The 25877-nt window shown below is 38.9% G+C and overlaps 3 protein-coding genes across 4 annotated transcripts; 2 read left to right on the top strand and 1 right to left on the bottom strand.

Annotated features, from left to right (window-relative positions):
* Positions 1–37: 37 nt before the first annotated feature.
* On the top strand, positions 38–8800 carry LOC310949252 (interleukin-18 receptor accessory protein-like). The gene is made up of 12 exons (XM_083916623.1): positions 38–131; positions 274–478; positions 2750–2909; positions 2986–3154; positions 4710–4778; positions 5122–5257; positions 5443–5597; positions 6572–6709; positions 7207–7317; positions 7405–7548; positions 7633–7748; positions 8318–8800. Exons 1-12 carry the CDS (start codon positions 44–46, stop codon positions 8555–8557), a joined length of 1731 nt encoding a protein of 576 aa, XP_083772749.1. The 5' UTR covers positions 38–43; the 3' UTR covers positions 8558–8800.
* A 289-nt stretch (positions 8801–9089) lies between these two features.
* pcnp (PEST proteolytic signal containing nuclear protein) lies at positions 9090–12811 on the bottom strand. Its single transcript, XM_083919201.1, has 5 exons — positions 12743–12811; positions 10868–11112; positions 10561–10632; positions 10402–10457; positions 9090–10246 (listed from the first exon to the last, which is right to left on the bottom strand). The coding sequence occupies exons 1-5, from the start codon at positions 12789–12791 to the stop codon at positions 10135–10137; spliced, it is 534 nt and encodes a 177-aa protein (XP_083775327.1). The 5' UTR covers positions 12792–12811; the 3' UTR covers positions 9090–10134.
* Positions 12812–13087: 276 nt separating this feature from the next.
* On the top strand, positions 13088–19719 carry stk16 (serine/threonine kinase 16). Of its 2 annotated transcripts, none has more exons than XM_083918627.1 (8): positions 13088–13144; positions 13540–13664; positions 14497–14716; positions 14803–14936; positions 15603–15690; positions 16664–16792; positions 16925–17046; positions 17314–19719. In XM_083918627.1, exons 1-8 carry the CDS (start codon positions 13139–13141, stop codon positions 17450–17452), a joined length of 963 nt encoding a protein of 320 aa, XP_083774753.1. In that variant the 5' UTR covers positions 13088–13138; the 3' UTR covers positions 17453–19719. The 2 variants fall into 2 exon arrangements, with proteins under 2 accessions (XP_083774753.1, XP_083774754.1); XM_083918628.1 differs by having other exon boundaries at positions 13106–13176.
* The last annotated feature ends 6158 nt before the right edge of the window (positions 19720–25877 follow it).

The following is a 25877-nucleotide window of genomic DNA, read 5'->3' as shown; positions in this document are numbered from 1 at the left end:
CACCAGCATCAAGGAGCGATGTAAACTGATTTAGAGGCACAGGATGCAAACTGGATACATTCTGTGTTTTTTTATCGTTCCCATTTCTTTGGAGGGATGCTGTGTGGGAAAGCGTCTAAAGAAAAGAACGGGTATTTCAATTTTACTGCTGAAAAACTTTTGATTTTTTTTGTTTTAAATGAAGCATGCATGTTATTATTAATGTTGTCCCACACCTTTTTTAAATCTGTGGTGGTGTTTTTTGAAATGAAACAAAAACAGAACTCTCTCTAGGTCTTCAGCAGGATACGTTACACCAGCACTACAGAGCTGTGGAGGGGGAAGTCTTTATAATGCCGTGCATAAAATCTGTGAATCCGCACATGGAGGTGTTGTGGACCAGGACGGGAGATGGCAGAGAAGGAAAGGAAGGCACATCCTTTATCTGTGGGAGGGAGTTCCTAGCTGAAACAAAACATTCTGGAAAGTACACATGCAGGTAAATAATCATGTTTTTATCCCCAATTGTGTCCGATTAAACTTTTATTTGTTTATATTTAAAGATGTCTTCAAAACAAGGCGTGCAATCACACAGTACAGTTTAGTGTATTTCTTTGTTGCATTGGAAAAATAATGTAGGATGGAGTATGGTGACGTGGAATGGTACAACTATTAATATGGTATAATCATTAAGGGGTATGGGTTGTCTAAGTATGTCTTAACTGTCACATGCTCATGTGTACATGAGTGTACATTGACACAATAATGACAATAATTGTTCTGGCAATGTGACCTTTATGCATCAGGGATTTAGCATCAACCGAGATGGTTGTGATTGGTTTAAAGAAATACGAACAAGCCAGAGTGTTTTTTAGCTGGTAAACATGTATAAACATTTCATGATTTAAAATATTTCGAAAACTTGCCAAAAGTGTACGAAATAAGTCTTTTGTTTCATCTTTGAACGGGACATGAATACATTTTCAGGTTCATACCTATATTTTGGGTTTTGAAGATGGAAGATACCTATACTTTGGGTTTCTACCAAGCCCCCACCACAGCGTCTTCCTGGTGGATCCAAAAGGACGTGGCAAAAAGTTCAGCTCTCTGAGTGTCCACTAGGAGTAGTTTGCATGATAGAGCAATTTCTTATTGACCTCCATGTTAAACAGGCCGTTTTCACAGCATAATTAAACCTACTTAAGGCCTGGTACAAAAAAAACATTCTAGTCTGTATGTTTAGGTCATATCTCCATGACAACACTGAGGGGGGTGATTTTTTTTTTGTACCAGGCTAGTTTTTATTTTATTGGAGGTTGAAGTTTATGAAAAATTAGGGGCGTGGCCTCTAGAGTGACAGTTAGCCGCTGGCCCTCACTTCTCCTGGGAGGCTAGTTGTCAGGATTAGCACGCCAACTCTGTCATCTCGATCTCGACTGCGGTCATTCGTGTGGTGGTGTTACTAAGTGACAAGATGGTTTGCTTTTTGATCAGCTGTACCAACAGATGGTTTAGGAACACAATGTGTTAGCTCTGTTATGCTAATTAAATAGCCTGACTTTCACCATGACTTGCAATATAGCCTACTATCTATGGCACATACAGCACCAGGAGGATTCGGGCCGTAAGGGTCTGTGTTTTACGGCTATGGGCATGGCACTGTGTTGAAGATCAGTTTAAATCATATATCATAAATGCTGGCTGCCTGTTCTCGACTCGCAGAGCCGTTGTAATCTCCACTAGAGACACAGGACTGTCTGCACTTAATTCTGCTAGAGACTGACCTCCCTCGTCAGTCTCCACCCTATAAAAAATCCTGTTCCCGTTACAAAATTTTAAAAAATGACCATGTTCCCTCTCTGTCCTCAACATTCCCGTTTATCAAGCAGTGTGTGCTGTTAGCCTAGCACCCAGGCAGTTGTGCTAATGTGGCTAATTAAGTATACGTCAGCCAGACGGATGTATATCCCTCCCCCCAATGTCACATCAATGCCCTTTTTTGGTAAGAGGAAATGAGGCGGAGTCAAAGTCTGACAAGATGGCGACTCCTGTAGGCGAATATGGTTTCTGTTTAAGACCCCCTTCTAAAAAAGAAAACACAGTCTGCTCTGATTGGTTGGAGTTCTGGGCTCTGTGCATCTGCACCGTCAATGCAGCCAAGGAATGACTGTAACGTCACTGTAGCAACACTTTCTACCTTTTTATCGTATAGTTATGACATCAAAACCGTATAGAAGTCCTGAAGGCTCGTTTGAAGGCACCGTTTCTGAACTTGAGCTTTGTGCATTTCTGTGTGGATTGGAGCGTTTTGATACTTACTCACAGTATTTATATAGCACCTCAGCCTGCTTTATAATCAAAAATGTCATGCAAATCTCACTTTTTACAATATGGGCCCTTGAAGTCTATGGTTCATGTCTCAAGTCTGACTCCAGTCAAAGCGGAGTTCACACCTCTGGTTAGTAAATCTGCAATTAATAAACAGCGAGTTGGTAGTAGTGGCAATACTATATTACATATCAAGGTTTACAATAAATTCCTAACCCAATAAGACTTTTATTTAACAAACTCCTAAAGATGAATAGATAAATTAATTACTTATGAAGCCTTAATAAGTGATTAATATACATTGCAGTCACTGATAATACGCATAATTCATTTATAGCAACTTTATCAGTCTTTTCGGTATACTCAATGGTGGCTTATGATTTATGTGTGTAGACGGCATGTGATTGAACTTCTATTAAGTGTTCAGGTCTTTGCTGTCCAGCGGCAGCGAGTTGTTTCTCCACCTACAGGTGGTGGAGAGAATTGGTCTGGGATGCTCTCAGCCTTGGGAGAACAGTGTGTGGCTGCGTGTCGATGTAGGTGGGGAGATCACCTGCCCAGGTCTCAACTGTAGTGACAACACAAATGTCATCTGGTACAAGGTGAAGTACACACATCCACCTCACAATGGAAACATTTAAATCACAACAAAAACTCAACAATTGTGCTTTCTTACAGCGTAACAAACCTGTGTCTGGGCAAAACAGAGACTCCTATCAGAAGACTGGGCGGTTACATCTGTGCCAAGTCAGAATACAGGATACTGGTGTATATTTCTGTGACAGGCAAATAATTGAGCGAGGACTCAATTGGACCTTCAGGAGGGCTGTTAACGTCACAGCCATACGTAAGTGTGTGTGTGTGTGGTTAAGAAAGCTTGGAGATAATACCCAACTATACAATAGAGTTCATACACAAATATGGAAAAAACATATGAGGCACATATCACATGTAATCTAATTTAAGACAGTGGAAATGAAAAGGAAATGTCAAATAAAAAAGTTCTTTCAGGTCCAGAAGTATCTTAAACCATATCATGTTAAGATATATAAAAAAAACGTAAAAATAGAATAACAATAACCAAATAAATAAATAAATGGTTGTTAAAGGTTGGTTGTTAAAATGTAATGGATAAAGTAAAAATCTAAAATAGAAATTAAAAATTAAAAGTAAACTGTAAAAGGCATAAATACAGCACCGAGTTTATAAATAACATCAGCAATAAATGATCACATTTGCAAAATATAGGACACTCCTCAGTGTGACAGCTGCAGGGATAAAACTGTTTTTGTGTGTTTTTGTTCGACACATGGGAATGTCAACCTGCGCCCAGAGGGGAGAAGCTGAAACTCAGCGCACAATGAATGGGAACTGTCATTTAGAATTGTACTGGTCATGCGCTGTAGTTGTTTTGTGTATAAGGTCTCCACGTTGAGCTGTGGCTCACCAATCAGCAGCTGGACCACTTCACTTTTTGGTTTAGTGAGCTTTTGTTTTTCAAAGAGAGGTTTCCAAACCAAGCTGCTACTGAAAAAGTCTGGTGCCAAGGCTGAATATCTCAGGGGTGGTTTTCTATGAAATTTTGTGCAAATATCCATGGAGCACTGAGGAAAAATCCCAGAGCGTGTAGAAAATGGATGAATAAATCAACAATGAGGGATGTCTACATTCCACTTTCTCTGGGAAACCTATGCCCTATAATACAAAGCACCTTTTAAATGTTGCTATTTCAATCACCTTTCGGTAAATAGACCTTTTAATTCAATTTAATCAGTTGAAACTAATTATTATTCAGGTCTAACTTCAAAAAGCCACACAATACTAAAAACAAATGAACAAGCCCTTGCAGAGAAACCATCATGAGTCTGAAATGTGTTTAACTTTAAACACCAATTGTTTCAGGTTCATATCTGGCTGCTAACCCAAAGGCCACCACAACTTCCTCCACAGCAGGTGGTTAGCTGTCTGTGTGCTTCCTGCAATCATCACTCTGCTGTGCAGGAAATCAAGTTTAAGATAAAATTATACCTTAAAATTTGGAATATCCTATTTTCATACAGCACTGATATAAAACACAATAAAGGGTATCAGAAGAGCAATTATTTTGTGGCTGTGCACACCGTTTGTTTCATTTCATTTTGACTCAGTAAGATGCTTCACATAAAAGGAAATACATATAATAATGTGAATTGTGTTTCTCTTTATTTATTTGTTTTCATTCAGTTATTTTAAATCTTCCACATACAACTTCTAAAGTTGTTTTGATGAGTGTCTTGATGCCCGCTGTGTGTCAAAGTAGAGCTCAAATCTGATTTATACAGAATGTATGTCTCTGAGAAACACAGTCCACTAGAAAGATTATAACGCAGAACTGTCTGACTTTATTCCCCATGCCCAAACAGCTCACGTCACAAGTTACTCTCCCCTGATTGTAAATCCCGAGGACAACACGACAGACGAAGTGGAGCTTGGTAAGTGGTAGAATCCCAAAGAGTTAATTACACATTTGGATGGTTTAGATCAGGCATCTCCAATCCTGCTCCTGGAGGGCCGCTGTCCTGCATGTTTTAGGTTTCTCCCTGCTCTAACAAACCTGATTCCAATGCTCTGCTTGTGATCGAGCAGCTGAAGCTTGTCACAGGTATGATATTCATTAGAGTCAGGTGTGTTTCAGCAGGAGAAACCAAAAACATGCAGGCCAGCGGCCCTCCAAGAGCAGGGTTGGAGATGCCTGGTTTAGATTGTCTCTCAAAGGTCAACACTGTTACCAAACATCCAAATAGTTAGGTTCAAATGTTTTTGTACTCGTTCTAGGTCGGTCTCACACTCTGATGTGTAAGGTATATTTTCTTTATGAGATAAACGTTTCGCCGGAGGTGAAGTGGTACATCGGTTACGGTGGAAACATGGAGAATATGACCCAACTACACGTGGATGTGCAGGTGCAACAGTGAGTCACTGCAGTCACCTTTTTATTAACTCTTTTTTCCTGAAAGTAACTGTTTTTCATTATCCAGCGTCCGTGTTTGCTTGTTGTAAAATCTGAGGATTTAAACATGATGTTTCAGTTTGGCTTGCATGATACTGTCAGTGATCATTAGGATGCAAGGGAGCTGAACCCTTTCCCTGATTCAGGGAGAAGAGAGTGGAGTTTCATCAGATTGAGGTCACGCGAACACACATCATCAAAGAGGTGACTCCACATCACTTGAACCACATGTATATCTGCATCGCCAGCAATACTGTCAATAGCAGCAGGGTCACCATCAAGCTCAAGGAGAAAATTAAAGGTACTATTCTGTCTATTCTTACCTTCATGTATTTGTTGTATCGATACTATATTTTCTTACCTTACAGCTCTAATAAATCCTGGTAACATCCATAAGGCAACTTATTTCTAAAAAACATTTCCAGTTATGTCCACTGACTGATACCAATAGTGAGTTTGAAACATTAGGTTTAATTGTGTGCAGGCAAGGCAACATTTAAAGTTGCACTAGCCAATAATATTACTTTTACAAAGGATCAAATGTGAAAGCATGCTTAATGTGAAAAAGATCCCTGCTAGTGACCCCCCAAAATGATCCCACATAAATGTTCTGTCCTCTGTGTATCTCTACAGAGTGCTTTAGTGTATTTGCACTATTTTTTATGGCCCACAATTTAGTGTTAGTGGTCCACCCTCACTGACCTCATCTGTGTTTCAAGCTGTTTTAGTGAAAGGCTCAGATAAACCGACTGTACACTACCTAGTGTCAACAAATGTTGGAAGGGCAAAGTTAGAAACAGGCTGGTGAGGAAAGTTGTGGAAATGGAGTCCAATTCAAAGTTAAAAGGAGAAAGAATATTGGACACTTACAGCCATCAGGTGCACACAAGCACATCTCTAAATTAATGCTAATGTTGCTGTGTCTGCTGGATGTGTAGCCAAAGTGATTTTGAACTTTTCAGATTTTCCATTGACAAAAGTTGTGGATAGAACCTGGTACCATGGCAGCCTATTTTTTGGTAGCACCTCGGTCCAGCTTCCAAGTGACCTGAGCCCATACAAGAATGTGGAGTTAAAACACTGCACTGGTCAGAGAGAATCATAAAAGTCGACGATATTGAAAATAGCCAAGCTATCGTCAATATGAACCGTTATTTACTCAACCAAGATTTTCGTTTGCTAACCAGGTCACCATATCAACTTCATTGTCCATTATTGCTCCTTAAATACATATTTCAATTTAATGTGTATTTATTTTTTTTGACTGGGTTTCAGTAAAATGGCCTTCGCTGGTCGGGTATCCCATTGTGTCTTTGCTGCTGGTAGCAGGGCTGGGAATAGTTCTGCATGTGAAATGGCTGGAAATACAGCTTATCTACAGATCCCACTTCCAGTGTGGAAATCATGATGGAGGTCAGAATGCAGACACACACAAAAACACGCACACCTACACACACACATCTACATCTACACCTGACCCTACACACACAGTACATATATACAGAGAGAGTAGAAACCCAGTGGCAGACTTGGCATACATACTGATCCTGACCGCAAAAGCTCCTCCTCACAGGATGTGGGTCACCTTTTAGATACAGCTCTGTATACCACAAAACGAAGATACCATTCGTTTTCAATTTATGTAACCATAAAAAGCATTGCATTAATTTAGCAACTGAAATATCATCATAACACTTTGAATAATTTTCTTAATCCAGTGCATGTGCTCCACAAATGTATGTAGGACACTATGATATTGCACTTAGTGTAGACAAATGCCACTGTTATTATCTTTATTAAATGTCACTACAGCTGCATATAGAACAAAAACACATGCAAGAACCCAGCTTTCATTTTCTATTGTTCCTTTTTCAAAATTGTCTTTCATGTCCACCACCACCATCAATCAGATGAGAAAGAGTTTGATGTGTTTCTGTCCTATGTGTGGAGCCCTCCATCAGCAGAGGTGGAGGGAGTTTTGACCCTTTCCTCTCAGAAAGGACCTGACATTGATGAGGAAGGTAGGCCAACATGTTCAATGTATATCTTGATTTTATTTTCATGTAACTATGCTAGTAAAGTAAATTAACAACTACTTTTATTGACAGCATGTTTATCCAGCATGGGTTCACTGGACACTGAGGAGGGTGAATCCACCCAGAGACCACTAGAACTGCTGCTACCCCAAATGTTAGAGGACCAGTGGGGGTATCGCCTCTGTCTGCTGGAGAGGGACGTGCTTCCTGGAGGAGGTCAGAGGATCAACTGGGTGTGTGTCTGTTTGTGTATGTGTGTTAACCGCAGATGTCCCTGATGGTTTCCACTTTGTATTGCAGCATATACAAATGATGTGGTCCTTGCAATGCAGAGAAGCCAAATGCTTATCTGTCTCCTGTCAGCTGACTACCTCTCCAACAGCAATGCTGTGTTTGTACTGGAATCAGGCGTCCAGGTAGGCCGACATTTCACGGGTGTAGAAGACTAAACCATTTTGCGCCTTTTGTAAAGGGTTAGAGGACCCTCAAAGATTTCTTTTAAATACATCGTTCCACCATTTTTTAAATTTCTGTTATGACACTAAATACTTGGAAAACACTAATTACAAACAAACAAAAAATTACAGGCGTTCCAGCCAACCCCACCCACCCTTGGGCCCTGGGTAGTCTGGCCCCTTCACCCATGCGGACAACCACTTTCCTGTTATCTGCTTAACCTTTCCTATTATGCGGCTAACCACTGTTTTCCATTTATTTGTAGTAGTAGTATGACTGAACAGGATGTCACCCTTTCTTATTGCAAAAAACAGTCTTCTGGCTTTGACTTCCCAGCATCATAAATACACAAATATCCCATTGGTTTCATTTTATAAATTTACTGACATCTGAAACCAGTAGCTGCGTGGATGGTAGGAAAACCTGCGGTTAAGTTTATCTTAGATGACATGTCTGTTTCAAATGTGTATCTCAGGTTAAAACAAGATCACAACTCATTAGTCACTTTCTGCTTGGTCCATATCTTTAGGCTTTGCTGAAAAACTCAATCCTCAAACTCCTGTTGATATGGCCCAGTAGAGCCTCAGCGTCCGCCATCCAGCCGGACCCCCCGCTGCCCACATCTGTCCAAAGGGCCTTGAAGGTGCTACCCAGTCTAGACTGGACCTCAGACAATCCCTCTAGAGCCGCCAGCAACTTCTGGAGGTCTTTGAGGAAGGCCATGCCTAATCCTAGAGTGAAGCTGGTTTCACTCATGCAGGACCAATGATTAGCAAAAGACATTTCCCCAACATGTACAACATATTTATTTTACAATGCAGCTTGTATTACTGCATTCTGTACTGTTCGTATGCAGGTGCAAGACATAAATAAAGAAATATGTATATACCTGTATAATATAGTAATACCATAGGGATGCCAAATCATTAAGTCTCATTTAAATGTAGGGAGAGACAGTGAGTCACCATTTGTGCCATGCTCGTGTGTGAGTTATGATATTTTAGTTCCATCTGTACCAAATATAAACTGATTCAGTTAAACAGTGTAAAAATAATCAATTACCTACCAACTCTTCATGCATTAAAAGAATGAATATAACATAAGAATATCTATTAGTACACTGATTAACAAAATATACCAAAAAATGGTGCTATTATCAATTAAACAGTTAGCTTTTATAGCAGTTGTTATATCAGTTAAAGTACAGAAGAGTTGAGGTTGATGTATTGTCACAGCAGACATGTCAGCAATAAACATTTGACACAATACAGATCATTCTTTTTTATTTTTATTTGACTGACTTTTAAATATGTATTCAAGAGGGTTGTTTGATAAAACAGGTTGTAGCAGTGTATATTAATGTGATTCATTTGGGGAAGCACAACAGTCAGGTAAACCACAGAGAAATTCAAAGTTTATAGTTCAAAGTGTCACAGAGGACACAGGAAAAGTCACTGAGGTACCACATTTATCTGAACCAAACGAGAGAGCATGGGGGTTTGTAAATGAGCCTAATTGTTGCTAACCTGCATTTTAACCCCCAGAAAACACTGAATTAGTGTTACCAGCACTCTTGTATCAATGCGACGGCTTTCTTCACACAGTTGTCAACTAAAAACCTGTCAGCAATCCTTCCATTATGAACATAAAAAAGATCAGAACCGCATTTCTTTGCCAGATTCAGATAAGCAGACAGAAATAGAGTATTGAGGAAGCAAAACCAGGAATGCTGGCACAAAGGTCAAAATAACATAAAACATAAACAAACTGCCCAAGAGGGGGCACAGCTGGTGAATACAAAGGGCTGTACATTGATGTTGAGAAACTAAAACAAAACAATCCATCTGTACGTCTAGTCCATGCCGCGCGCACACACACACACAGGCACGGTAACATAACACTCAAAACACAAACACTCATTTGTGGATTCAAAAATAAAAAAAATGTACCCAAATATTTGACAAGCGACACTATGAGCTTGCTTGGGACCACACTCGACCAGCTTCAGATAGGAGCAAGTACGTCACAAGCGGTGCATGAGGGCTCTAACATGCTAGATTTTCTGCCAGCAAAATCAACAATATTCTGGCTATTTTTTTGTCTCTGCACCTCTCATCGCAGAGGGCTAACACACTGGTACCTCTCCTCTCAGTTAGCGTCAGCCAGTAGTGGTTAGAAAAGTAAACGTGACAGAAGGCTTAAAGTATTCTTTAAAGCATGTCCACAAAGCTGAGAAGTTGTCACAACCGAGGCTACAGTGAGGAATCTTTTGAGCCTTCATAGATATCTCTGACATGGTTTTACTATTCTAAATCATCCATTTGTGACAAAAACTGCGGTAGTCATTTACAATTTGTCTGCTTGGGCCTTCATCTTCCTCTCCCAGAGTTTTTGATGGTCAGAAAAACCCTGCTTGCCCTTGTTAAAGGAATTGGGTCCTGCAGACGTTGGAGTCTCCCTGAAAAAAAAGAATTCTGATTAGTCACCTCAAAAATAACTAAATTTGAAATGTCGCATTAATTCAAAAAGATTTAAAAGCGCACAAAATGTTTTGATAAAAGCAGAAGCCTAGGAAACGATTATAAAGTGCATCATGTACGTGTGTATATATACCTGCCAATGTTCTTCATCCTCATCTTTGCTTCTGGGGGCATCTCCTCAGGTTCACTCTGCATGGAGAGAGAAAGTTCAAATAAACTTCTACACATTTTTTGTTTGAGGACCTTTACAATCATGACATTACTGTGTGTGTGTGTGTGTGAGAGAACTTACATCATCTTCATCAAAAACAGATGCCATCCCTGCCTTTTTGGGAGGAGCTGATGGTACAGGCTCTTTAGGTTTCTAGAACAGATTTGGGATAAACAATTAAAGGAAACAGAAAAGCATCACACTTCTTCACTCTTGATAAAATGCAAAAGAAAAGCTGGTTAAACGTATCAAATTTGAGGATTTTCCACTTTTCTTGACTTAATTAGTGGAATAATTCCATCATGAATAATTGTATCAACACTACACACAATGGGGGCAACATTGCATTCAAACACTATGTATTCAAGCAGTTATGCTGCACACTCACTGTCGCTCCAAGTTTGATAGATATGGGGTTCGACTTCTTCCCCATCTGACTGCTCATGCTAAAGCCTATCTTGGAGACTTTGCGGGGTGCTGGTGGGTCTGCTGAGGACTCAGACTCGTACTCGTCTTCATCTTCATCTTCAGGTGTGAGATGCTGGGATTTGCGTTTGAACGCGGTGGTCCCTTCTCCCACAGTGCTACAAGAGACAGGCTTAGTTTTCACTCTGTCTCCCTCCTCCTGCGGCTCTGCTTGAGGCAAGACAACTCAACAAGGTGAACAACCGTTTCCTGGGAACTGGAGAATAATAAAAAGCTATCACCTTTACCTGTGTGGCTAATGTTACATTTCTAGCCATTAACGTTAACTAACCAAATGGAACTTAGATTCTCAACATTTACCATTTATTTTTAAAAGTTCATCTGGAGGCTGAGTGTGTACCGAACATTACAATATAATAATATATTGTTAATCTAAGAGTACTGTATGCAATGTCTGAAAGTAAATAATTGTAACGTTGTTACTCATATGCTGTTAACCTGCGCTTATAGCAAGCGGTTTAACATTTAATAAAAACTTGATATGTATTGCAGATATCTGTAATTAAATTCTTCCTAGTCAAAAATAAAATTTCAAATTACATTCTTCAAAAAGAAAAAACAAAATGAAATAATAAATGGCATTTCTGGTATCCAAATCATCAATCTTACTAGTACAAATTACATCACTTTTGCCATTCATGTGTATTGGGATTTCAATGCTAGATCTCCACAATTACACACACACACAAAAGACCTTAAAACCTTCCTGTGTACCAAAGCATTGTGCTTATTGTCTTTTCTCTTATTTTTAATTTTACCTTTTATTTTTTATATTGTTTCTATTCTGCTCTGTAGCCCTTTGAGATGGTTGAATGTAAAGTGCAATACAAATAAAATATTATTATTATTATTATTATTGTTATTATTTTAGATATATAAAATGAACATTCTGGATATCTGTAATGTCATTCTTACTAGGAAAATATTTTCTTATAATTAGCTAACCTCTACATACACACCACCGAATTTGCAAACCAGAAGCCTAATTTTACTGTTTTCATATCTTACTTTAACACCTGGACTCACTAAAGTATTCCAACTGCAAAGCTGTAAAAACAAAAGCCATTTGTAATGAATTTGATCTGAACTGATTTATGTACTTCAATGTTTTGTTTTATTTATGATGTATGCACTACCTCAAGCAATATTCTTATTGTTATATTGTTTGAAGATTGAACAGTTATCCCTGTTGTACGTCTATTTGTGCAAATACAGTTTTTAAAAAATATATCTGAAATGACAATTGTAGGTAGCAAGAATGTTATTGTGGATCTTAAATGATCATTTAGTAGGAATTCAATTTTGACTAGGAGAAATGGTATTATGGATATCTAAAATGTAATTACAGATAGGAGTGTGATTCGATTAAATGTTAAAATCGCTTGCCATAGTTAACCTGCTCTAACTAGTTTAGGGTAGGTTAGCTACTTGCACACTTGCTAGGCTAAGTTAGCAAGCTAACAACATATGAATGCTGCAAGTCTTTACCTTATTACCAGACTAACGTTAGCAGTAACTTCAGCCCTGCAACTGTAACAACCAGCCCCGTGTCCTATAGCTATGTAGGAAACGCTAAAACACCGTTAAGCTATTACTTCGTATTAGCATTAGCTCGCCACTGATGCGTAGCTAACATCAAGTTAGCTCAGTGAAGTTTCCTCTGTTTAACATTAGCTGGGGGCGGTTTTAATGGATATGCAGCAAATCCAGCTAACAGCTAAATACTGCTTATTTTGTAAAGCACATTTTTTAGACGTCAAAACAGCACAAATATCACCTCCGTCGTCGCTGCCACCCCTTCTTTTATACTGGTAATCCGCCATCATTTCTTCTTTGATAATGTTACCAGCTCACGCCGCTTGGTTTTCATCAGGCGCTGTGGGGCAAAACAAGCGCCGCTGTTTACAAGCGAAGAAGAAACGTTAAAGACTTTTTTTTAAATTGAAAATAGAAAACATGACAATAAAACATTTAACTATACATAACGTTACAATACACACACAAGGATAAAATTAAAATTAAATTAAATTGTATGAAAAAAATAATAATGTAACAAATGATATGTCTATTGGTGGCGGTAATGCCCTTTAAAGCTGGTAGCCAACCGCCAATAACAGAAGAAGAAGAAGAAGAAGAGGACGACGACGAAGCCCAAGAAGAAGATGGGGGAAATATGACAGTAAGCTAATTTGGTAAACAGACAGCTAGCTGGTAAGAATAAAGATCTAAAATCACCAATTATAGCACATATTTGGTATGTTTAGCGACAGGTAATTTACATTTACTCTTCCACCAGGGCGACCTTTAAAAAGTGACATTGGTGTCGCAGTTTGGTTGTTGAAACGCCTGGAAGTTGCTAAGCTACCGTTAACGTTACATCTTGGTGATATTTTACGTTTGTTGACATTTTGTTAGCTGTCTTATAATATGTTTCTCCATCCCAACTGACCAAAAGGTTAACTCGCAGTTTGCTAGCAATAATTAATGTATTTCGTAGTAAGTAACTCTGTATTAGTATCTTTATTTCTCTGGCTGTCTCTGTCAAATAACTTTAATTCGTCCTGTTTCTCCCAGGCCCTTAAAAGGTTGGCGTTAAACAATGTACCAGTCAAGATGGGACAGACCCTGTGCATATGCTCCCGTGGCTCCATCACCATTGATAACAAAAAATATTACTTTGTCCAGAAACTAGACGAAGGGTAAGAGTTTGCCATGGTTTTAAACTCCATTTAACTCTACTTTTAAGATTAAGTGTGGTTACGTTATTACACTACTTCTGTGTATATTACCATTGTCGTTTTTTCTATATTTTATGTATATATTTATATGGTTACAAATGTATGTTATCTGTATAATATTGTTGTTAGATATGTTGTTTGTATAGCTGGAGTTTAAACGAAAACAATTTCCCCCAGGGATTATTAAAGTATTTCTGATTCTGGTTCTATTTTATATTTGCTTGTAAACAAATCGCAAAAAAATGAAATTATAAAATAAGATTAGATAAGATGATATAGAGCTTTATTAATCCTTAAGTAAATTCTTGTTCCAGATTGCTCTTAAATTGCAGTAACAATTACAAAACAATAACAATATTGGATGACAAGAGTGTCAAAACGATGAAATATAAAAAATAAAGCGCTTATGAGTATATACTGCACATGATAATTAATTTGAAAAATATTGCACATGATCTTTCTATCTTTCTTGATCCTACTATCCTAAAAACGTTTAAAACTACATCACAGTGTTGCACTTGATGACATCTTTCGGTATTACAATGAACATGGGCACAGTATGTTATTTTGAGCCAATTCTACATATTCAAACCTTTTGCAGTAAATAAAAACTAGCACACCAAAGCGCTGTTGTAAAGAGTACCTGCACTATTTCTTCTTCTTTGAGGAACATGTCGGAAGTAGATGAAAATAACAAAAAGAAAGAGGAAGAATATTGCCACCCTTGTACTGTAGAGTCAAATCTGGACTAATGCTCCTCCCAAACTTTAATCTCTTTTTGTCCTCCCTTCAGTGGGTTCAGTTATGTTGATCTGGTAGAGGGGGCAAAGGATGGGCGCTTCTATGCCCTGAAGAGGATCCTCTGCCATGACCGTGAAGGCCGTCAGGAGGCCCAGACAGAGGTGGAGATGCATCAGATTTTTAATCACCCCAATGTCTTGAGCCTGGTTGCACATACCTTTGTTGATCGTGGAGGCAAGACTGAAGCCTGGTTACTTCTACCTTATATTGGCGTAAGTAGGTGCAGCAGCTAATACGACCAGAATAATCTTGTGGGAAATTGTCTGATTCTGATATTTTTGTATGTTTGTCTGAACAGAAAGGCAGTCTGTGGTCTGTTCTGGAGAAGCTAAGAGACAAGGGGAGCTCAATGCCTGAAAAACAGATTTTGCAAATCTTGCGTGGTATGTGCTCTGGACTCAAGGCCATTCATGAAAAGGGCTATGCACACAGGTAATCTCTCTCCATATGCACATAAAACCAAACATTTACATTCATTCATTCATCTTCAACCGCTTGTCCCTATCGGGGTCGCGGGGGAGCTGGAGCCGATCCCAGCTGATATCTGGCGTGAGGCGGGGTCCACCCTGAACAGGACGCCAGTCTATCACAGGGCACATTTACATGCATAGGACAAATATATAAGGCTCTTGTGCTGGTTGTCTGGGAATCTGCACAACCTGCACTATGATCAAAAGCAGAATGAGTTGCAACAGTTCTCATCTATTTGGTTCATTAACTCTCATTTTCAGTGGATATGCAGTTTTCCAGAAACAGTGGGGTGGTTATATTATCCTGTAGAGATGCTGGTGCTGGATTGATGTTGCTGCACCAGCATCTCTACAGCATAATATAAGTTTTACCTCATGAAGCTGTTCAAAACAGAAATACCAGGTGATTTTAATGCATTTTTATTGGCAATTGATCTCTCTAATAGGGAGACATAATCCTAGATTTGAACGAGTTGCACATACACAGAGCTATTATTGTATCAGTTACTGGCCCTGAACCTAATCTCTGCCGAATGAATTAAATTGCACTTTTTTTATATATTAACACAATCATAGACATCTGAGCACAATGTAAGCTGAATGCTATGTGTCTGCTATAATTTGCCAGAGACCTGAAGCCTACAAATGTGCTACTTGATGAGGACGACAGGCCATTTCTGATGGACCTGGGCTCTATGAACCGTGCCAGGATTGAGGTAAGTGTGCTGGGTCAAAGAGATTTTAGGATTTTACTGATCACTTTATAAGCATTGATACTATTGGTCAAACGTTAAAGCCCAAATTAGGTCACATCCTCACAGTCCATTCTTTATGTAGCATTTAAAGCAAAATTCTGCATGTTTTGAGGCTCTTTCTGTGTACAAACAGTGCATCACTTCTATTTTGTCCATTGATATTCAAAAGTAATTTTTTAACATTAATGTTATGTTGAGTAGTTTGAGTATGGCAGTTGTCAGGATCTATGTTATCTACAAAATAGGTGGCGACCAAAAACTACAACTTAACACTTAGTGGCAACTCATCCTTGTGCACAGAGTACTCACTAGACCTGACATTATTTTAGAAAGAAGGTCCAGATTTCTGCCTCTAGATGGCAGAGTAACACATTTAATGCCAATGTACCACATAATATCATGCTTCACAACTTTGAAATCCACAGCTACTGGATATTGTTTATCATTTCTCAGAATACATCTTTCAACTCTCTGGATGTTTTACCAATGGAAATTTGAAAATTGTAACAAGCAGAAGCCTAAGTGATGTTACTGGGAGTTAATCTAAAGCACAATATATTCCACAGTTTGGTGTATAGAGCAACTTTCTCATGGTCCTTTAATGCTCACAAAAATGTTTGTTGCTCCAGCTCACTTATCGTCTTAGCGCATAGATCTACAAGTCTGTCATGATCTTTAATATGTTACTTCAGCAAGTATATTTTATCACATTTGTGGTGATGGAACTTACAATACTGATTGCGCCTCTTGAAACACCCAGGATTATTGGCATTCTGGTGTTTTGGGTTTTTCCATGGAAACAACTAACGTTATTACAACAGGAAGAGTTTGTCTAGTGTTGCCATGGAATAAGTATTTTAAGAGTCAGTTGTTATTACTTGTCCTCTAATGACCCGTGCCCTGTGTAAATTTAATGAAAGTGAGTTAATTTCAGGTTAGAGGAACCAGAGAAGCCATGACCATACAGGACTGGGCAGCCCAGCGGTGCACCATTTCCTACAGGGCTCCTGAACTCTTCAATGTAGAGAGCCACTGCATTATAGATGAGCGCACTGATATCTGGGTAAAGCCTTGTATTCTCTATCTCTTCTGTATCTTGTGCTTGTTTTCTGTTGTTGCATCAGTAAATCTCTGAAACCAAGTGCCCTGGATCATTCACTACTTCTCCTTATGATTTGTACCTATACTCCTCCAGTCACTTGGCTGTGTGCTTTACTGCATGATGATGTTGGAGGGGCCGTATGACATGGTGTTTCAGAAGGGGGACAGCGTTGCCCTGGCTGTCCAGAATCCAGTGACCATTCCACAGTCTTGCAGGTCAGTATTCAGTCTATAACAATATCCTACATTGATTGTAACTTGAAGAAAGTTCTGTGGCCGCCTAAAGGTTAGAGAATCGAACTTGTGACTTGAGGGTTGCAGTAAGTGAAGTGCCCTTGGGCAAGGCCCATAACCCCCAAAAAATGCTGCTCAGTGGCCAGCAGAGCAGGGCAGCTTCCAGGTGTGAATGTGATCAGGGCGTTCCTCTTTATTTCTATTTTGTGCAAAAAAAAGGTAACTAATAATAATTTGTGTTTTGCTTAGTTACTCGGAGGGCCTGCAGATGCTGCTGAGCTCCATAATGGTGTCTAATCCCCAAGAGAGACCAAACATCAACTGGGTTCTTGACCAGGTACAGGACTTGCAGAGCCGCAGCCCCAACACCCAGACCAACATGGTCTGATCTTGCACGGTGAACTGGATGTGGGGAAACCTTTGCACACATAAATGAACGCCTATTATTTTGAGCTTGAAACTATTTCTTTTATTTATTGACTTTAGTGTAAAAGCCTAGGTGCAGACTTACACTCAGCTTGGGAAGCTTGGCATTAGTATCAGCTCTTAGTTTGAATGATCCCACCCGGCCTGTGTTTCACAGTGGACTCTCTTTGTCCGTATAGTCTTACCAAGTGATCTGAAGTATCTGAAAGGCCTTAAATGCAAGTCGACACTGCAGTATAATGTGTTTAGCAAGGGAAGGGTCAACTGTTGATCCTAATAGTTTCAAATGGATAGTTCAAAATTTTGCAAAATACACTTATTTGCACCTCTCTCATGTCAGCCCGTTCAATGTTCAAAGCTGGAGACAGCAGCTTAACATAAAGACTAGAAACGGCAAGCCTACCTCTGTCTGAAGGTATCAAAATCTGCGTACGAGCACTTCTAAAACTCACTAATTATCATGTTTGTGTAATCTGTACAAAATCCAAACTGTAAAAATCGCCCCATGTAAAGAGGCTGAAGGTCCTTGAGGCAGTGGCCCCGGGTTCGGCTCCGACCTGCGGCCCTTTGCTGCATGTCTCCCCCCCCTCTCTCTCACCCCATTTCCTTTCTGTCCTATCTTATAAAAGGCTTGAAAAACTGCCCAAAAAAAGACAACTGTTGGTTCTATGGGGTATTATATGCAAGGTTATTGCTTTACACCTTAATATTTGTATGGATTATAAAACCAGACAGAACATGTTAATTAGTGAGCTTTAGAGGTGCTAGTAGGCGGATTTTATTACCCTAAACTAGTCTGGCTTATTGGATAAGCTTTCTCGCATGCTGAGACTGCAGGATTTCTCCTTCCATTCTGCTATCTCCACTATCTATTTTGCAAGGGCATCATTGCTGCAAGTAGGGCTTATTGCCACCCAAGACAATTATGATTGGTTTAAAGAAATACAAACAAGTCAGGGTCCGCCCCCCCCTCTTTTTTTAGCAGAATGTTAACTGGCAACTGACTACCTTTGAACAGAGCCAGGCTAGCTGTTTCCCTGTTTCCAGTCTTCTTGCCTAAGCTAAGCTAACAGGCTGCTTGTTTAGCCTTAGTGAATAAGTGTATTTATAATATTAATTTAAAAAGAAAGAAAGCGTTTTTGTTTCAAAACTGTAGATGCATTATTTGTTTTTACAAGTAAAGGGACAACATCAATGCTTTGCCAAACCTTCCGTCAGATGAAAACTACCTGAGTTTAAAACATATCAGATTTCATTCCCTACCAAGAAGGAATATGCTCCTGTTTCCTTTTTATTTTTTTGATATTCATTCCTGAGGTGTTTTTTTGTGTTTAACATCTTGTGGTTATACGTGTGATACAACTTCGCTTTCAGCTTTTCTCCACACCTTCACTCATACGGGTTGTCTCTAATTTGGAAACGTTAGAGGCAAAGTTCTCCTCACCTGCAATGCTGCGTTTAAACACACAGAGGTGCTCCACCATCACAGTCCCCTGCCCAGCATACTGTCATGGGGATCTTTCTGTACTGTTGATAATGTGTGAATGGACTCTTTGCAAAATACAACAGAAAGTTTCTGCTTACATAAAAAGAAAATACATGTTCAAGGAGACGGGGCAAGTTGTTATTGTAACACACTTAAACAATAACACATGAACTTTGAATCACCTTTAGTTTTTATTAATCAGGCCAGTGTCACATCTGGTATTGCAGTTTAACCCTCACTTTTTACTGTATTGTGTTTTTAAAGAGTATTTTTCCATTTAAGCTATGCTTGTGTTACATTCTGGGTTTCCTGTAATGTGTGAATGTGGTCTCACACCTTTTGTTCTCTCAGGGTCCACCCACATCTTAAAGGGTCTGACAGTCTGAAGCAGTGGACCTAGATGGTACCTTTTTTTTAAAATGATCATTAGATAAAATAATACATTGGGCATTTATGTTAAGTTGGATGCTTTTGTGACTCTGTAATGCTTTGATATTGGACCATATTAGAACTAAAACTTGATAATTAAGTTTATTGTTGGAATGGTAATTGGCTTACTGTTTAATATTTTTAATGCTAAGTTTGGATATGTCAGATGACTATGAATTTTTGTGTTGCTAATGTACTGATGGACGGATATTCATAAGTACGAATGTGTTATTTGATTATGGAAAATTCTGTTGAAATTCTGTTTCATCTCTTATTCACTACACAGTAAAGGATAAATAAACGTTAAATATGTAGCACTCTGTATACAGTTTTTAATATTGTGAAATAAATGCATCGCACATTGAGAAAAGTACGTGATATTCAATAACCTGTACTACTTAAAGAGCATTATATACACAACATGGCCCTAAGTATTTGGTCATCACTTGTAATTTGTTGATTCAGCTGCATAAAATAAGTCTTACGATTATGAAATCAAATGTTTGCAGTAGAATAGGTTGTACTGAAGAGCTCAGTGACTTTAACATGGCAGTAGCGTGAGATGCTTTCCAGTCCATCAAAATTCTGCCATGCTATCAGTATCAGTATTTCGATCCTTGGTAATGATAGTAATACTGTAATATGAAAATATCCATTTCAAGTCACCCAAGTGAAAGTATGAAAGTATCATTGGCAAAATATATTTAAATTATTAAAAGCTAAAATATTCATGATTCAGAAAATGTAAAGGTTTTGTCCCATTATGTATTCCAATACTTTATTATTATTATTATGATTACTGCTGATGCATTCATGTGTAATTCTACTTTTGTCGTAGCAGCATTATTTTATAATCCAGTCATCTACTGCATGCAAATTATTCACCTGTAAAGTAATAATTTATACTTAGCATTTGGGACTGAATAAAACTATACAGTAGCACGAAATGGAAATAATAAAGTACGTAAAATTTGTATTTAGTTTAATTCCATCAGTGCCTGATGCATTTTCCTCAGTCAGCTGTGAAGGGCTTGAAAAGTCTTTTGCCTCACTCAAGTTCCAGACTCCCTCGGAGCTTCACGACATGGGTTTCCGTGGCTTAGCATCGGCACTTAACCCTAAAATTTCACCGTGTGCAGTGCCAGTAGAGGGATGACGTGGTGTAAAACGCACCACTATTGGATCCCGGAGCAGTGGAAACGTGCTGTTGTGTTCGAGTGATGGATCACACTTTACTACCTGGCAGTCTGATGGATGAAACTTGCTTTGGTGGATGCCAGGAGAACACTCCCTCTCTGAATTCACTGTGTCAACTTTAAAGTTTGGGGGCCCCTTATTTCCCATTAAGAGAAATCGTGACTTTACAGTGGGCGGCACGGTGGTGGTTAGCACTTTCGCCTCACAGCAAGAGGGTTCCTGCTTTAAATGTCCGGCTTCCTCCCGCAGTCCAAAGACATGCACTTGTTAGGTAATAGATGATGTAGGTGAATGTTAGAGTGAATGGTTGTCTCTGTTTGTCTCTATGTTCCCTGCGATAGACGCCGATAGGGACAAGCAGTTGAAGATGGATGGATGGTAATTTTACAGTATTGATGACAATAGTGTGCTAACAACTAACACTATTCTTTCCTGTTTTAACAAAGCAAAATCATGGCCATAAAGACATTGCATTCCCAGTTAGGTGTTGAAGAATATAGCTGGTCTGCACAGAATCCAGATTATTTACTTCATCCAACACGTTTTGAGATGAACAGAAATATCGAGTCTGAGCCAGGCCTTATCACCCAACATGAGAGCCAAATGCTGTGCTGGCTGAAACATCTTTACCAGCCAATTTCCAAAATCCTTTGTAAAACCTTAGGGACCACATAAAGTAGCAAAGAGCAATAGTACCAATGAGGTGACATTCATTCCTTGAATTGAGAATTAAGAAAGTTTTGGCGGGAAGATGTTACTGCAGGTGAGCCTCCTGTGACCTCATCTCCCAGACACATAAGAGTGAGCCTGACTCGGAATTCAGACCTGAGCGTTCCCTTTCATCACACTTTTACTTGTCGGATGATGGAAGTTGGAAGTTCACAACTTCCAAGCACAAGTGACAAGTCTGAACACAGCATAACCGACTGACAAGCTCCAGCTAGGCAGACCAACCGCGCACAACACTTAGGTAGGGAATGTTGACACAGACACACTGATTGAAATACTCAGCAAAGAGGCAAGTAGAGGCGCTTTCATTAGTGGGTTATTTGATCAATCATCATTGTTTTAACTCACTCTTTCATATTGAATAACTTAACAGACAATTAACCAGATCTTACAGATTATGTCTTTAAAGTGAGTATTCTTACGTGTTTACTAATCATATGGAGTGTTGTTCCTGAATAATTTTAGTGTAACGATGTTAGTGTAGAGCTTTTAGAATACGTTTGCCATAGGTATAATGCAAAATACCTGCATTTTTTTAATTAAGTTGGCTCAGTCATAGATGAATCATCTCCCGTGGCAAACAAACACAACCTTCATCCGCCAGTATTTTGAGCACTGGTGACTATTCTCTGCACCTCTCTGTGTGTTTGTGTGCGTGTGTTTGTGCACACATCCTTGGAAACAAATATCAAACTGCCCATGTAGCTGGATTTACAACCCTTACGTCCACTTAGATCAGTAAGATGTCACACTTCACTGCTGTCCCAATTACTTTCAGAGGTAATGCCGACCTTACCAGGCACACACACGCACACACACGCAAATGAACGTTTGTAAAGTATACATAACACACCGCATATTTACAGTGCATGTGCCCTTTTACACACAAACACCCTAAGGATTCATTACACTTGAAATATTTATATCCCAGCTGATCTCTTCTTCAGGCCCACCTACAAATCCCAGACTCCCTGGGGACTGGGTCTAGGACGGAGCCGTGTTTATGGGTCCAACATGTGCCCACACACACACTGTCACACACCTTTTTATATTCACTATCATCTGCCTGTGAGGGTCTGAAATGATGTCATACAACACAAGCGCAAGGTCAACTCAATGCTCGGCCACATTTTAGCACCAATTTCATGTGCTTTTGCTTATCGTTCAGTTAGGGGATACAGTGCGTGTGTGTTGGTGTGTGTGTGTGTTTCATTTGAAACCATACAACCCAGTCCACAAACACACTTTAGCTCTCACACCATAAACCATCTGCAGGCTTTATTGATTTGGCAATGAATCAATTAGTGAATTATTTAATTAGCAAAGCATTATGGGTCAGCACAGAGCTGCTCCCACACTGCAGTGTTCCTAGGTCTCTTTAAATCATTTTACACATATGTTTTCAGACCCCATGTTGGTGGGAGCATGTGGTCTTATGCGTGCGAAATGAGCACACAAAAGTTTTCTGAACACGTTGATTTCAGACATGATTCCTGTGAGACCTTGTAAAGTCGGCCAGTAAAGTTTCTGTTGTTACTTCCCAGACGAAGGATCCTATTTCTTTAAAGCTTTATGTGCGCAGATCCAGAACTTTTGCTGTCACTCAAGTCCAAATTAGCCTTGGCTGCTGCTGAAAGAGGGAGAAATATGGACATTACGTCTGCCCCGTTGAGTGGATGAGTTATGCCTTATGTTTGTGATCGAGGCGTTCTCTCCGTCCAGGGGCTTTCTTCGTGCTCATTAATTCATGGGAGTGTTTGGGTTAAAATGCATAATGAGTTCATTAAGGGGGATTGGCGTAATCAGGAAAGGTATTGCCTTAATTACTGGCTCAGGGCCAGATCTATCCGTTCTCTATGAGATCGGCAACCTACCCTGTCCACAGAGCTCACTAATTTAATTAAGTGTACAAAATGCAACACCCTAACGTCACCCTTGGGGGCAATTATGGCACTAGAGATTGAAAGATCTCCGCTGGGGGTATTTTACTTACTGGCAGGAGATTGCCTGTGTCAGTTAGCTGATTGCATTGATTATATTGATTTGTAACAGCTTTTCGGGTAATTTCATCTGCAAAGGTGAGAGCAACACGTTGGCCCAGGGACTTTTTTATTTATTCTTTCTTTATTTAGACCCTGGACTCTTTTGCCAAGTGATTAGATGAAATGGAGCTCCACAATAAGTCTTTTAAAGTGGGAGTTGGGGGAGGATCGATAGTTTTTATTCGCTGTATAAGGTCAGATGGATGTTATGAAATTCTTTTAAAGGCATCAGAACTCTTTCACCTGCAGTGAAAGTGCTGCATGTTTGTGCTGAAGCAGCGAAAAGTGGCGTAAACAGGCAGTTAAGTCAAGATCTTCAGCTCAAAAGTGAGACAGACTGGACGGGTTCTAGTTTACAGCAAACACACAAATCAGCACATAGAGATTCCTTCATTTCTGATCTTAACCCTGAATTTCACCGTGCCCCACAGTATCAGTGTGTATGCACCAATATGCACTGCATATTTTGTGATGGTCACCTTCAACTAAAGGTTGTACTTTCAGCTGAAGCTTATTTATTTCAGCAAAGTTGAAATAGAAATTGCATAAATAGATTATTTATTCAGATATGATTATCAACATGATGTGATTATTTGTTTCCCTATTTTTAAATGAAGGTAACAATAATGGCTACTTACTAATTTCATGTGTTATTTTCAAGCTCAAGAGAAATTAAAATATTCACTGTCGGATTCAAAAATGTCATTATGCAAGCATTAATGCATAATAGCAATTGCATAATTATACAATTTTAAAGAAATACATCAAATAAGGCACAAATGAGATATAAACAATTGAAAACTAGAGAACCCAAGCAAAGTATAATACATTACCCCAAAAAAATCAACTAACAAGTGTGCAAAGCAGCAGCACCAAGTCCAGTCTCTTTTCTTTTAGGAGGAAATCTGTCGATCAACTCTTAAATAAATTCTCACCTGAGTGGATGTAACCGATCATTGAAGCACTGAAATTTTTAACAAAGAAACTATTTCATGTTGATTTTTCACATCATGGCGCTAACGGCTCTGAATAATAAAGGCAGTATTGGCACTGACACTGATAACCTTGACTTTTGCACACATCATCCTGAACTGATGAAGCCTCTTGGATGAGAGGTGAAACGTCTTCCTAGACAAATAACCGAGTCCAGTTGCTTTGACTGAAATTGCTTCGGGGATAACGATGACCTGGACAAATGAGAACATTCACAGGCTTATCATCCTTTTGTTTCTGTGAATTATTCCTGACTTTGTTCACTTCAAACAATCTGATTGGTAAAATAAAAAAAAATTAAAAAGGCTTCGAAGGGAAAAAACTTAAATAAATAAGTAGTTTATGATTAGTTAGCTTTAGTCAAGGAAGAAGAATAATAGCAGTGAATTGATGCAGCTAATATTAATGATAATATGCTGTAAGGTTTTAATAGTGATAACATTAAAAAAAAAAAACAAGAGGACTATTCACCCTGTCAACTCTGTTAACATGATAATTAGGCTTTAAAGGGCTATGAAGGTTGACTCAAAAATAATGAGTCTTGAAATAATAAAAAAATACATATATATACTGTACACTAAAATGTTATTAAGGAAGAATAGGAATCTACCATTTTTTTATTTGATTACAGGTTAACATGGTAAACAGATGTTTAATACATGAAAGATTTGTTTAAATCCCGCAGTTCTGCATTTCCTTCAGAAATACTGTTTACTGCAGTAGACCGGGCTCAATACACTGCAATTTAAAGAACCTATGTTGGATTGTTTTCATGTTCATGTTTCTTGTTTTTTGGGCATCTACCAGAACATGAACTATAATGTTCTGTACTGTTTTAGTTCCTGTCTCGGCAGTATAGTTGTGACATCACAATTACACTGAAGTACTGACGCCTCGTTTAAAGGCACCGTTTGTGAATAAAGACATGAAAATCTCACTTTTTACAATATATATTGTTAAGAAAACCCCAGCAAATGAGTTCTGAATCGGCTTTAACATCCTAGTATATTCACACACACAAGGAATTTGACTCTGGTTTCTCATGTATTCAACTGTGTTTATAGATCCACTCAGAGTACGCGCATTTCCAAGATGTTCAGGAAGATACACCTGGACAAATAGATTGAGAAACCATTTCTTTGACGGCAGCATTGTTGAAGAAATTCTGCAAATAATTAAAACAGAAGCAAACTGAGAATGGTAAATGTGCAGCTTTTCTATTTGTGGCACGACTCCTTAAACCTCTTGTGCTTCATTTAATTGCAATTTTCTGAATTTGAAGTTCGTTGAGAGTTACGGTATTTTGGTCACTATATAAATGCTACTGAAATGACTTCTGCTCTGTCAATTAAAGAGAGAAATGTGACCCAACAGATTAGTTTTAATTACAGGCATATAACCTTTACGAAGCTTGACAAAGGGCAAAAGGAGGCTAATAGTTTGATGAGCAGTTCATCAGTGCTGATTAAGAGGATGGGATGACAAGATAATCCAGAGGTGGCGCAGTCATT

Source organism: Echiichthys vipera, assembly GCF_963691815.1.
Source record: "Echiichthys vipera genome assembly, chromosome: 1".
Lineage (NCBI taxonomy): Eukaryota > Metazoa > Chordata > Actinopteri > Perciformes > Trachinidae > Echiichthys > Echiichthys vipera.
Note: the sequence above shows the minus strand (reverse complement) of the source record. Positions and strands in the feature narration are given on the sequence as shown.